The following is a 14,344-nucleotide window of genomic DNA, read 5'->3' on the forward strand; positions in this document are numbered from 1 at the left end:
CCAGATGTAGTGCACTACTTTTGACCAGGGCCCATAGGGCACAATATCTGGAGTAGGGTGACATTTGAGACGCAGACCTAATGCTGTCTCCAGTTTCTATACGGTGAACAGGCTGGCGTATGGTAACGTTTCCATTCAACAAAATGTACTTTTGTTTGGGAATCAGGCCCTCGATGCCGGATGTGTAACGTGAACCTCTGAGGATGTTGTAGAGAGCAAACAGACGAGCTATTAGCGGCCCTCTACCCAACTCCTCTCTGATTTTCCTTCCTCTCAGTTGACTCACTGACTAACCAATCCAACTGTAGTACCTAGAGCATGGCTAACCAATCCAACTGTAGTACCTAGAGCATGGCTAACCAATCCAACTGTAGTACCTAGAGCATGGCTAACCAATCCAACTGTAGTACCTAGAGCATGGCTAACCAATCTAACTGTAGTACCTAGAGCATGGCTAACCAATCTAACTGTAGTACCTAGAGCATGGCTAACCAATCCAACTGTAGTACCTAGAGCATGGCTAACCAATCTAACTGTAGTACCTAGAGCATGGCTAACCAATCCAACTGTAGTACCTAGAGCATGGCTAACCAATCCAACTGTAGTACCTAGAGTATGGCTAACCAATCCAACTGTAGTACCTAGAGCATGGCTAACCAATCCAACTGTAGTACCTAGAGCATGGCTAACCAATCCAACTGTAGTACCTAGAGCATGGCTAACCAATCCAACTGTAGTACCTAGAGCATGGCTAACCAATCTAACTGTAGTACCTAGAGCATGGCTAACCAATCTAACTGTAGTACCTAGAGCATGGCTAACCAATCTAACTGTAGTACCTAGAGCATGGCTAACCAATCCAACTGTAGTACCTAGAGCATGGCTAACCAATCCAACTGTAGTACCTAGAGCATGGCTAACCAATCTAACTGTAGTACCTAGAGCATGGCTAACCAATCTAACTGTAGTACCTAGAGCATGGCTAACCAATCTAACTGTAGTACCTAGAGCATGGCTAACCAATCTAACTGTAGTACCTAGAGCATGGCTAACCAATCCAACTGTAGTACCTAGAGCATGGCTAACCAATCCAACTGTAGTACCTAGAGCATGGCTAACCAATCCAACTGCCATAAAATTGGTATTTTCACAGGCTGAGAGCCACTTATCCAGTATATTAGACTGAGAGGCTGTTTGAAAGGCTCTCAAAGTGATTAATAGGCCTGACTTTGTCTATGGACAGGACATAACAATTAGATCTACTGTAAGGGAAAGTCACTTGGTGGCTGGGCAGTTTGGTTTAGGAATATATAGTCTATGACCTACAATACAACTTAACACAAAAAAAAAACTGTACACATACAGTTACATCCAACTGATCTAATGTAACGGAAAGTCAAAAGTCCTTGGTCTGTTTGGTGTAAAAACAGAAAGCCTATGGAAAAAAAACAACAGAGATACAGGCCAGGACAGCAACAACACAGACAGGCACATTCAATCTAATCTCCCGATACCTGGCTGGCAGGAATGGCGTCCTTGACGTTGAAGTAGAATCCAAAGTAGATCATGTTAAAGACGCCGTGGCGCCCCAGGGTCGACGTTAACCCTTTATTCAGCCCTCGCAGGCCAAAGCCGTCTGCGTTGATGATGTTCCGTGCTTGGGAAAACGTGGAGGGCTGCTGTATCGGGGCAAGGTCAGGAAGAGAAGAAAAGAGCACAATGTCAATGACAGAGAATAGAATAGTTCCACTTTATGAGAGTCAAATAAACAGTTAAAGAAAACGACCTATGGGAGCACGTGTCAATGACTGAGAATAGCAAAGATTCACTATAAGGGCGGATACTCGAGTATCGCAAAACCATACATCGGTGTCAAAGGTTACTGTCAAGATAAACATCAACGGTAAAGGGCAAGTTAAGCATGCAGATCTCAAGTTAGGATCCGGGCCATCGTAAGTGACAACAGTGAAATATTGCAATGCATTTACGTTCCTATTAAAGAGTGCTTTTGAATCTCACCACTTGGAAAGAATCTCTGTTGGCCTGCAGGCCGACTTTGACCACTTCAAATGGGTTGACCACCAATGCCTCGGTCAGGCCTGACCCTAGACCTGCTACTGACAGAGCCTGGGGAGAGAGGAAGGGAGGGGGAAAGCAGGAGAGAAAGCGGGAGATGGTTAAAGAGGGACACGTACGGGAGTGAAATACAAGATTGAAGTTCCACATCAACAGGGAGGGAAAAGGACAGAGGGAAGAGAGAAACAGAGAAGGGCAGGTAGCCACAGGGAAAGGTACAGGGCGTATTTGTTTATAAGGTGTACATACATAAGATATATAGTATAAGATGGATTATATGGGTTTACATTGTGAGCATAGTAGTGTGTTTAAGACAACAGCACAACTCAAAGCTTCATTTGGCTTTGACAGAAACCAGTCTCTCTCTCACACACGGATATAGGACATCAGTCTCAGTCATGCTGTGAAGCGGGTGAAGCGACAGATTCTCCAGAAAGGTTAAACAGTCCAATCGAATGGACATGTAGCATGAAGTACTTTGGTGTGTGTTTGACGTACAGTGAAGGGTGGTCAATGTGTGTCGAGCCTGTGTGAGGGGAAAAGACCAGCGCATGGCGTGTGTGTGTGTGTGTGTGTGTGCATGCATACGTGTTTGTATGCATGCATCATATCAACGTTTCTTGGCCACCTACACATATTTGCAGGTGTAACTGCAGGCGCAGAAATGCTCATGTTACCAACAGGGCTGTAGAATGTCTCGCAAATACAATACAAATAACTTTCAAAACAAATCATCAAAAAAATTATCTAAATAAGAATCAAGAAATAACAATACAAGTAGATATACAGTGCCTTCAGAAAGTATTCACACCCTTGACTTATTCTACATTTTGTTGTATTACTGCCTGGATTTGAAATGGATTACATTTAGATTTTTGGTGACTGGCACACACACAATACCCAATAACGTGAAAGTGGCATATTTTTATTTTGTACAAATGAATAAAAAATAAAAAGATGAAATGTCTTGAGTCAATAAGTATTTAACCCCTTAGTTATGGCAAGCCTAAATAAGTTCAAGAGTAAAGATTTGCTTAACAAGCCACATAATACGCTGCATGGACTTACTCTGTGTGCAGTAATAGTGTTTCACATGCTTTTGTAATGACTATCTCATCTCTGTACCCAGTGGCGGATTTAGGTATAGGCGACATGGGCGGCACGGGGCACCTGCACCAACATTTTTGGAATGGTGACATTTGCACGATCGGTTTTCTATCGCTCATTTGAACGCCACGTCAATGATATGATGTCACCGTGTGGGACTGTGGGTCAATTAACATTGTCGGAGTGGGCGCCCTGATTCTAGTTTGTGAGCTAGGCAGGCTACGGCCTGGGAAGGTCTCCAACTCAGAAGTACGAGATGGGGAGGGGGGCAGGGGTAGGTTGACCTCAGGTCTCCCCACTGGAAGCCCGAGGTAGGGGGAGCTGGGGAATCTATCAAATAGCGTACCTCTAACTCTGTACAGTACTAACGCAATTAGTAAAATCAGTCACACTACGAAATGCTACCAAATAAACCACAATTCATTCATAATACTGTGAATATATAGTTTCACACACGTTGTTGTATTTTTTCTGGTTTGTGTGGAATCGTTAATAATAATATAAAACCAGTCTCCACACCACCAAGGTGAATTGGTTTAGTCTTGACTCTTGGTTGACAGTGTTGGGTGATGGGTAATGTATTGATGCTCCAGTGCCAAATCAACACACATGTGTTTCTATTTGTCTTTGTTACTTCTTTTTGATATTTATGAGCCTTATTTTTTTATATATTTTTATATTTATATAGTTTTAGCTAGAACCGCCACACTCTGTACCCCACACATACAGATAATTGTAAGCTCTCTCAGTCAAGCAATGAATTTCAAACACAGATTCAATCACAAAGACCAGGGAGGTTTTCAAATGCCTCGCAACGAAGGGCACCTATTGGTAGATGGGTAAAAAAAAAACAGACATGGAATATTCCTTTGAGCATGGTAAAGTTCTTTAATTACACTTTGCATGGTGAATTAATACGCCCAGTCACTACAAAGATACAGGTGTCCTTCCTAACTCAGTTGTCGGAGAGGAAGGGAACCGCTCAGGGATTTCACCATGAGGCCAATGGTGACTTTAAAACAGTTACAGAGTTTAATGGCTGTGATAGGACAAAACTGAGGATAGATCAACAACAGTATAGTTATTCCAAAATACTAACCTAATCGACAGAGTGAAAAGAAGGAAGCCTGTACAGAATAAAAATATTCCAAAACATGCATCTTGTTTGCAACAAGGCACTGATGTAATATTGTAAAAAATGTTGCAATCAATTAACTTTTTGTCTTGAAGATAAAGTTATTTTTGCGGCAAATCTAATACAAACATTACAGAGTAACATTCTCCATATTTTCAAGCATAATGGTGGCTGCATCATGTTATGGTTATGCTTGTAATCGTTAAGGACTGGTGAGTTTTTCAGGATAAAAAAATACATGGAATGGAGCTGAGCACAGGCAAAATCCTAGAGGAAAACCTGGTTCAGTCTGCTTTCCACCAGACACTGGGAGATTATAATTCACCTTCCAGCAGGACAGAAACGTAAAACACAAGACCAAATCTACATTGGAGTTGCGTACCAAGAAGACGGTGAATGTGGCCGAGTTACAGTTTAGACTTAAATCTACTTTAAAATCTATGGCAAGACCTGAAAATGGTTATCGAAGCAATAGTCAACAACCAATTTGACAGAGCTTGACATTAAAAAAAATAAGAATAATGGGCAAATGTTGCACAATCCAGGTGTTGAAAGCTCTTAGAGACTTACCCAGAAAGACTCACAGCTGAAATCTTTGCCAAAGGTTATTCTACAAAGTATTGACTCAGGGGTGTGAAAACCTATGTAAATGAGATATTTCTGTATTTAATTTTCAATCAATTTGCTCAAAATTCTTAAACCATGTTTTTACTTTGTCATTATGGGGTATTGTGTGTAGATGGGTAAAAAAATACAATATTTAATGCATTTTGAATTCAGGCTGAAACACAACAAAACGTGGAATAAGTCAAGAGGTATGAATACTTTCTGAAGGCACTGTATTAGAGTGAGCATGTGTGAGAATAAAGAATATAAATACATGGTGTGTATAGACAGTATATAATTTGTTAAGGAAATTGTAAAAAAAGTATGTGGACACCTGCTTGTCGAACATCTCATTCCAAAATCATGGGCATTAATATGGAAGTGGTCCCCCCTTTGCTGCTATAACAGGCTCCATTCTTCTGGTAAGGCTTTCCACTAGATGTTGTAACATTGATGCAGGGACTTTCTTCCGTTCAGCCACAAGAGCATTAGTGAGGTCGGGCACTGATGTTGGGCGATTAGGCCTAGCTCGCAGTCGGCGTTCCAATTCCTCCCAAAGGAGTTTAACGGAGTTGAGGGCAGGCCAGTCAAGTTCTTCCACACATCTCAATGTCATGTTGAAACAGGAAAGGGCCTTCTCCAAAGCGTTGCCACAAAGTTGGAAGCACAGAATCGTCGAGAATGTCATTGTATGCTGTAGCATTAAGATGTCCCTTCACTGGAACTAAGGAGCCTAGCCCGAACCATGAAAAACAGCCCCGGACCATTATTCCTACACCAAAGTTTACAGTTGGGACTATGCATTGGGGCAGGTAGCGTTCTCCTGGCATCCGCCTAACCCAGATTCGTCTGTCGGACTGCCAGATGATGAAGCGTGATTCATCACTCCAGAGAACGCGTTTCCACTGCTCCAGAGTACAATGGCGGCGAGCTTTACACCACTCCAGCCGACGCTTGTCATTGCGCATGGTGATCATAGGCTTGTGTGCGGCTGCTCGGCCATGGAAACCCATTTCATGAAGTTATTGTGCTGACGTGGTGTGGCTGAAATTGCCGAATCCACTAATTTGAAGGGGTGTCCACATACTTGGCTATGTAGTGCATGTACAGTATTAGGTATATTAGGATGAGCTATTGTAAACTGTAGTCTGGCTTTTTTATGGCGGTTCTGGAGCACTGGCTTCTTCCTTGCTGAGCGGCCTTTCAGATTATGTCGATGTAGGACTCGTTTTACTGTGGATATTGATACTTTTGTACCCGTTTCCTCGAGCATCTTCACAAGGTCCTTTGCTGCTGTTCTGGGAATGATTTGTACTTTTCGCACCAAAGTACGTTTATCTGTAGGATACAGAACGGGTCTCCTTCCTGAGCGGTATGACAGTTGCGTGGTCCCATGGTGTTTATACTTGTGTAATATTGTTTGTACAGATGAACGTGGTACCTTCAGGCGTTCGGAAATTGCTCCCAAGGATGAACCAGACTTGTGGAGGTCTACGCATTTTTTTCTGAGGTCTTGGCTGATATCTTTTGATTTTCACATGATGTCAAGCAAAGAGTCCGTGAGTTTGAAGGTGGGCCTTGAAATACATCCACAGGTACACCTCCAATTGACTCAAATGATGTCAGTTAGCCTATCAGAAGCTTCTAAAGCCATGACATCCTTTTCTGGAATTTTCCAAGCTGTTTAAAGGCACAGTCAACTTAGTGTATGTAAACTTCTGACCCACTGGAATTATAAGTGAAATAATGTGTCATGCACAAAGTAGATGTCCTAACTGATTTGACAAAACTATAGCTTAACAAGAAATTTGTGGAGTGGTTGAAAAAATAGTTTTAATGACTGCAACCTAAGTGTATGTAAACTTTTGACTTCAACTGCACATACACAGCGAGTAAACAACAGTACATAAACAGAATATGAGGTGACCAGTGTTAAACGACTTTATATAGATGGGGCATTAGTCTCAAGGTGCAGAGCTGAGTACCAGGCAGGAAGCCGGCTACCGATGGCTGTTTAACAGTTTGATGTTCTGGTGATATTAGCTATTTCTCAGTCTCTCGGTCCTGTACTGTCTCGGTCTACTAGATGATAGTAGAGTGAACTGTGGCTCGGCTGGCTGAGGTCCTTAAGGATCTTCTTGGCCTTCCTTTGACACCGCATGCTGTAACTGTCTTGGAGGGCAGACAGTGTGCCTCTGGCGATGCGTTGGGCTGACCGCACCAACATCTGGAGAGCCATGCGGTTGAAGGAGTTGCAATCGCCATACCAGGCGGGGATGCAGCCCGACAGAATGCTCTCAATGGTGCATCTGTAGGAGTTTAAGGTCTTTTAAATGGTTTATTTATTTTTTAACCTTAATTTAACTAGGTGAGTCAGTTAAGAATAAATTATTATTTACAATGACGATGCTGGGCCAATTGTGCGCCACCCTATGGGACTCCCAATCATAGTCGGTTGTGATACAGCATGCAGAATTTCTTCAGCCGCCTGAGGTTGAAGAGGCGCTGTTGTGCATTCTTCACCATGGTGTCAGTATGATGGGACTCTTTCAGGTCCTCAGTGATGTTCACGCCAAGGAACATGAAGCTTTTGACCCTCTCCACTGCGGACATGTCTAGGTGGATGGGGGCATGCTCCCTCTTCCGTCTCCTGTAGTGAACGATCAGCTCCTTTGTTTTGACGTTGAGGGAGAGGCTATTTTCCGCCAGGGATCTAACCTGTAGGCTGTCTCGTCGTTGTTGGTAATCAGGCCTACCACTATCATGTCGTCAGATGATTGAGTTTGAGATTGTGCGTAGCCACGTAGTCATGGAGGAACAGGGAGTACAGGAGGGGGAAGAGCACACAACCCTGTGGGACCCCCGTGTTGAGGATCAGCGTGGCGGAGATGTTGCCTATCCTCACCACCTGGCGTCAGACCGTTAGTACGTCTAGGACCCAGTTGCACAGAGGGGGGTTCAGACCCAGGGCCCTGAGCTCAGTGACAAGCTTGGAGGCCACTAGAGTATTGAAAGCAGAACTGTACTCGATGAACACCATTCTGACATAGGTATTCCTCTTGTCCAGGTGCAGGTCCAGGTGTGTGTATGCATGTTTTTTTTTTGCGCGATGTGTGTGTGGCTTGTACTGCATGCGTGTGCGTGCTCTGGGACAGGCGTAATGGGAAAACGTCAGGAACAAGTCTGCAGGTCATTACTCTCCCTCTTGTTTTGTCCTGTCTGTCTGTCTGTCTGTCTGTCAAGTGCCCCTGTATCTGTGTGTGTGTTTTGTACGGTGTGTGTGTTTTGTACTGTATGTGTGTTTGAGCATGTGTGTGTGTCATCCTGTTCAGTGTATGCAGCTGAACAGCCTCAGTGTGATTGATGGGAGGGAGGAATAGCAGCAATAAGAAGGCAGAGAGGAAGAAGTGGCTGAGTCTGTCCGTCTGTCTGTCTGTGAGGATGGGTCCTGACCTGGGGCGAGCACACAAACACCCCCCCATCCCACACACACATCCCTCACCCACCCACCCACCCACTCACTAATTCATTACTAATGATGTTACTTTACAGAACCACACAGTGCCTGAGGGGAGTGTGGGGTTGGTTGTGGGAGGCTTAGAGGGGAGGGTGGGGTTGGTTGTGGGAGGCTTAGAGAGGAGGGGGAGGTAGGGAGGAGAGGTGGAGGCCGCTTACAGAGACTAAAGGGGGTGGAGGAGGTGGAGAGGAGTGATTGATGGGACAGGTAAACATTTCTCCGTGGATGGCTATGCAAACATGCTGCGGTAGTTACGCGGTGCCAGATCAGGTACAGCTAGGCTAGTCATTGTGAAGTGTGTACAGGTACGGGTTAGCACAGGTAGGCCATCCATCACACAGAAATCACACCTGACACACATCTGTCAGCTGAATGGATGCTGGGTGGGGAGGTGGGGTCATTCCTTGTAGAGGTGACTCTGTCTCAGTTACACATCTGACTCACAGAGTCAGCCAGAAGAAAAATCTTAGTCAAGGTAAGAATGTTGACGGTCAGTCAATGGGTGTCCATCTACCGGGGTTTGAGTGATGAGGTTAGATATACTTGGGTGCTTTTGTTTTGTGTGTGGAAAATCTGAAGTGAAAAATCGCCCCCACATAGTTGTCAGAGTGAGTGTGTGTGTGTGTGTGTTTGGGTAACTTACTAGGCCAGCGGGCAGACCGGTGAGACTCAGCAGCTTCTTGTACTGTTCGAAGGTGAAGAACTACGGAGAGAAGAGATGGAGATAAAGGAGGTGTCTCGAAGAGCTTTCCACACCTGGGTTGTGCAACATTTGCCCATTATTATTTTCAAAATGATCAACAAATTTGTTGTTGATCATTGCTAGACAACTATTTTCAGGTATTGTCATAGATTTTCAAGTAGATTTAATTAAAAACTGTAACTCGGCCACTCAGGACATTCACTGTCTTCTTGGTAAGCAACTCCAGTGTAGATTTGGCCTTGTGTTTTAGGATATTGTCTAAAAAAAAGGCGAATTAATCTCCCAGTGTCTGGTGGAAAGTAGACTGAACCAGGTTTTCCTCTAGGATTTTGCATGTGCTTAGCTCCATTCCGTTTATTTTTTATCCTGAAAAACTCCCCAGACCTTAATAATTACAAGCATACCCATAACATGATGCAACCACCACTATGCTTGAAAATATGGAGAGTGGTACTCAGTAATGTGTCATATTGGATTTGCCCCAAACATAAAACTTTGTATTCAGGACAAGAAGTGAATTGCTTTGTCACATTTTCTTTATGTATTACTTTAGTAACCAAGTTCAGAAGGACGCTTGTATCTTTGTAGTGACTGGGTGTATGTAATTAATAACTTCACCATGCTCAAAGGGATATTCACTGTCTGCTTATCAAATCAAAAGTATTTGTCACATACAGCAGATGTTAATGTGAGTGTAGCGAAATGCTTGTGCTTCTAGTTCCGATCATGCAGTAATATCTAACAAGTAATATAACCTAACAATTTCACAACAACTACCTTATACACACAAGTGTAAAGGAATGAATACGAATGTGTACATAAAAATATATAAATGAGTGATGGCCGAACGGCATAGGCAAGATGCAGTAGATGGTATAGAGTACAGTATATACATATGAGATGAGTAATGTAGGGTGTGAGAACATATAAAGCAGCATTGTTTAAAGTGGCTAGTGATACATTACATCAAGATGGCAAGATGCAGTAGATGGAATAGAGTACAGTATATACATATGAGATGAGTAATGTAGGGTATGAGAACATTATATAAAGTGGCATTGTTTAAAGTGGCTAGTGATACATTTAATTATTTTATATCTTTACCCATCTCTTCTATGCAAGGCATTGTAAAACCTCCCTGGTCTTTGTGGTTGAATCTGTGTTTGAAATTCACTGCTCGACTGAGGGGCCTTACAGATAATTGTATGTTTGGGGTACAGAGATGAGGTAGTCATCCAAACATCATGTTAAACACTATAACTGCACACAGAGTCCATGCAATTTGTTATGGGACTTGTTCAACAAATCTTTACTCCTGAACGTATTTAGGCTTGCCACAGCAAAGGGTTTGGATACTTATTGACTCAAGACATTTCAGCTTTTCATTTTCTATTCATTTGCAAAACATTTTTTTGAAAAACACTATTCCACCTTGACACGATGGGGTATTTTGTGTAAGCTAGTGACAAAAATAAATACATCTCAATTTAAAATTCAGGCTATAACACAACAAAATGTGGGAAAAGTCCAGGGGTGTGAATACTTTCTGAAGGCACCGTATACTTTTGAACAAGATTTGAACCAATAACAGACCGTCCATGTGGTCGCTCGATATTAATACCATCCCTAAGGACAGTGATTTGTGGGTTGTGATGCTCAAGGACTTAGGCCTCAAATAGAGTCACAAAAAATAGTCACTTCCTATCTCTTTCCTGTATTACATGTACAACGAAACAGGAGCGTCGGCATGGCGACAAATCAGTAGATGTGTTAATCTGAGGTCAGGGGGGCAAAAAGCCCTGCAGAGGCCATTTCATCTGCTGTTTAAAGGAACGATTGACCCATGTTGAATGTTCTGTTGTTTTTGTGCATCTCTGAGTGACGTTCTATCTATTCCCGGGGTCATTTGTTTCTGTTTTATGTGTATCTGAGCTAGTCGCAATTCAAGCAGGCAGATATACAGGCGGTATGATGAGTTTTGCATCATATGAGATGTTCAAAAACTATATAACATTTTTTTTAAATGGGTGAATCTTTCCTATAATTCACTTGAATTTCCCCCTACAATCGCACAGACAGCTCTAGCTCGGTAAGTGATTAGTCCGTCTCCTCGATGAGAGTATTTACGCAGGCACACATGCTTTGCAACGGAAAAACAACCCTTTTTATTTCTTATTGGACAAATTCAGGTGTAGTCCCTCCCGTTTTCATCAGTTTTCTTCCATTTGGTGCCGAATGAACACAACCGAGGCACTGACAGAGAGAGGCACTGCGGCGTCTGTTTGTTGTGCATGTTTCTCACCATCACAACACTTTACTATTCCCAGAGGCAAACGCAGCAGCAGCAGAAACCAGAACTAGTGACCCAGAGGAGGTTGTGTGTGCAGTGTTCCCTGGATGTCAGCAGTAGCGAGCACGCTTGGGGAAGATTTTCACACAGTAGAAGTGTGGAACTCCAGCCAGGGTGTGTTCAGCATGAAATGGAAGAAGACACTCGGAAATGGAGTGAAACAGGGAGGTACTATTTGAACATGTCCAATAACAAGCCCTCATTTTGGTGGTCCATTGCAAAACGTTTTGCTATGACGGGCCCTAACGAACACAACCTACTGGGTTGTCACACAGGTGATTCACCCACAGCTCTAGTGGGCATGTGTTGCGTTGTCTTACGTCAGATACCGCAGCGATTCCACCTGCACTGAGGGACGAGCATTGCGGAGGGGTGACGCCACCTGACGCGTCGACCATGCACGTGGTGAACAGCGGCGCACTTCCTGTGCCTTACCTTAACTGCTCTCTTTGGAGTCTCAGCCAGGATTGGAGGGAGGATCCCCTTATAGAAGCCATATATACTGTCGAGAGAAAAATATAATGAGCATTAGACATGACACAACATGACAACTAGTACAAATTGACAATACAACTTTCATAACAGTTACATACCAATAAAAAGAGACTAGCCTGCTGGTCTTACATGGTTGATAGGAACATTAGCCTGCTGGCCTTACTGAGTCTATAGGAACATTAGCCTGCTGGTCTTACTGGGTGGATAGGAACATTAGCCTGCTGGTCTTACTGGGTGGATAGGAACATTAGCCTGCTGGCCTTACTGAGTCTATAGGAACATTAGCCTGCTGGCCTTACTGGGTGGATAGGAACATTCGCCTGCTGGTCTTACTGGGTGGATAGGAACATTAGCCTGCTGGTCTTACTGGGTTGATAGGAACATTAGCCTGCTGGCCTTACTGAGTCTATAGGAACATTAGCCTGCTGGCCTTACTGGGTGGATAGGAACATTCGCCTGCTGGTCTTACTGGGTGGATAGGAACATTAGCCTGCTGGCCTTACTGGGTGGATAGGAACATTAGCCTGCTGGTCTTACTGGGTGGATAGGAACATTCGCCTGCTGGTCTTACTGGGTGGATAGGAACATTAGCCTGCTGGCCTTACTGGGTGGATAGGAACATTAGCCTGCTGGTCTTACTGGGTGGATAGGAACATTAGCCTGCTGGTTTTACTGGGTGGATAGGAACATTAGCCTGCTGGTCTTACTGGGTGGATAGGAACATTAGCCTGCTGGTCTTACTGGGTGGATAGGAACATTAGCCTGAGCTGTTTAGGAGGGATAACACACCTGGCACAAATGATTGTCTAGTTCCGTTTTTCCTGCCGAGGGGTGCCCTATACCTGCGCCCAGAGGGGATTCGTTACATGTCCGGGTACAGGGGGTGACTTAGGTCTAAACTGATTTTGTGAGCCTTGCGGAGGGCCCTGACCTTAAAGATCTCATCCAGGCCTGTCTGTTTGACTCCAAGTACCTTGGGGAGGGCCCTGACCTTAAAGATCTCATCAGATGTTGCAGAGGTAGGTGTTGTACGCATCCTGAAGTCTACGAACATCCCTTTGGTCTTGTTGGTATTGAGGACCAAGTGTGATTCGTCACACCGGCTCTACAAAGCCATTTAGGCCATGTTTGTCCTCGTCAACATGCAACAAGGCTGATCAAGGATGGCAGTGTCATCAGCGAACTTAACGAGGTGTCTGTCAGGATGGGAACTAGTACAACTATTAGTGTACAAGATGTACATCTCGTCACCACCTTTACCTTACCTTGACCTGCCTATGGCTATTATTGCTCTTTAAGCTGGAATATACTGGTGGATAGTGGTCCAAACTGTGCTTATGTTACCCTGCTGTCAATCATGCCTATGTACTGTATGTATGTATGTATGTATGTATGTATGTATGTATGTATGTATGTATGTATGTATGTATGTATGTATGTATGTATGTATGTATGTATGTATGTATGTATGTATGTATGTATGTATGTATGTATGTATGTATGTATGTATGTATGTATGTATGTATGTATGTATGTATGTATGTATGTATGTATGTATGTATGTATGTATGTATGTATGTATGTATGTATGTATGTATGTATGTATGTATGTATGTATGTATGTATGTATGTATGTATGTACGTACGTACGTACGTACGTACGTATGTATGTACTGTATGTATGTATGTACTGTATGTATGTATGTATGTATGTATGTATGTATGTATGTATGTATGTATGTATGTATGTATGTATGTATGTACTGTATGTATGTATGTATGTATGTATGTATGTATGTATGTATGTATGTATGTACGTACGTATGTATGTATGTATGTATGTATGTATGTATGTATGTACGTACGTATGTATGTATGTATGTATGTATGTACTGTATGTATGTATGTACTGTATGTATGTATGTATGTATGTATGTACGTACGTATGTATGTATGTATGTATGTATGTATGGGAAACCTTCTCCATCTAAAAAGCACAAGAAAGAGTATGGACACCCACCATCTCAGAATGTTCTGAAGACGTTTCCCAAGTTAGAAACAGATAAGAGTAGCATTCCTGAAACATTATTTTTGTTGAAATATCATTTGATCTCTGACAAATTAAGCTAATTGATTGCACCCAAATAGTCTATTTTAATTCATAGGATTCATATAATCTTCAATATTTCATATCCAATTTGGACCATCATTCTTCCTAATAATGAGTAAGACATGAGGAATCCGATTAAAAAAATACTTTCAAAAAAAAAATGCCTAATTTGGGTGCAATCAAATGAGCTTAATTTCTCAGAGATCATATTAAATTTCAACAAAATAATGTTTCAGGAATGCTAA

At 42.8% G+C, this 14,344-nt stretch overlaps 1 protein-coding gene across 4 annotated transcripts in view; it reads right to left on the minus strand.

The window, feature by feature from the left end:
• The window catches only part of slc25a21 (solute carrier family 25 member 21), a 154,195-nt gene that overhangs the window by 6,943 nt on the left and 132,908 nt on the right, over positions 1 to 14,344 (minus strand). For all 4 annotated transcript variants that reach the window (XM_020487667.2, XM_020487666.2, XM_020487665.2 and 1 more), the window contains 4 exons: positions 11,930 to 11,996; positions 9,085 to 9,144; positions 2,020 to 2,127; positions 1,515 to 1,679 (listed from right to left, as the gene is read on the minus strand). In XM_020487667.2, the coding sequence (XP_020343256.1) occupies positions 1,515 to 1,679; positions 2,020 to 2,127; positions 9,085 to 9,144; positions 11,930 to 11,996 (400 nt within the window). The remainder of the gene's footprint in view (positions 1 to 1,514; positions 1,680 to 2,019; positions 2,128 to 9,084; positions 9,145 to 11,929; positions 11,997 to 14,344) is intronic.

The sequence above is a fragment of the Oncorhynchus kisutch genome, linkage group LG7 (genome assembly GCF_002021735.2).
Source record: "Oncorhynchus kisutch isolate 150728-3 linkage group LG7, Okis_V2, whole genome shotgun sequence".
Classification (NCBI taxonomy): Eukaryota; Metazoa; Chordata; class Actinopteri; order Salmoniformes; family Salmonidae; genus Oncorhynchus; species Oncorhynchus kisutch.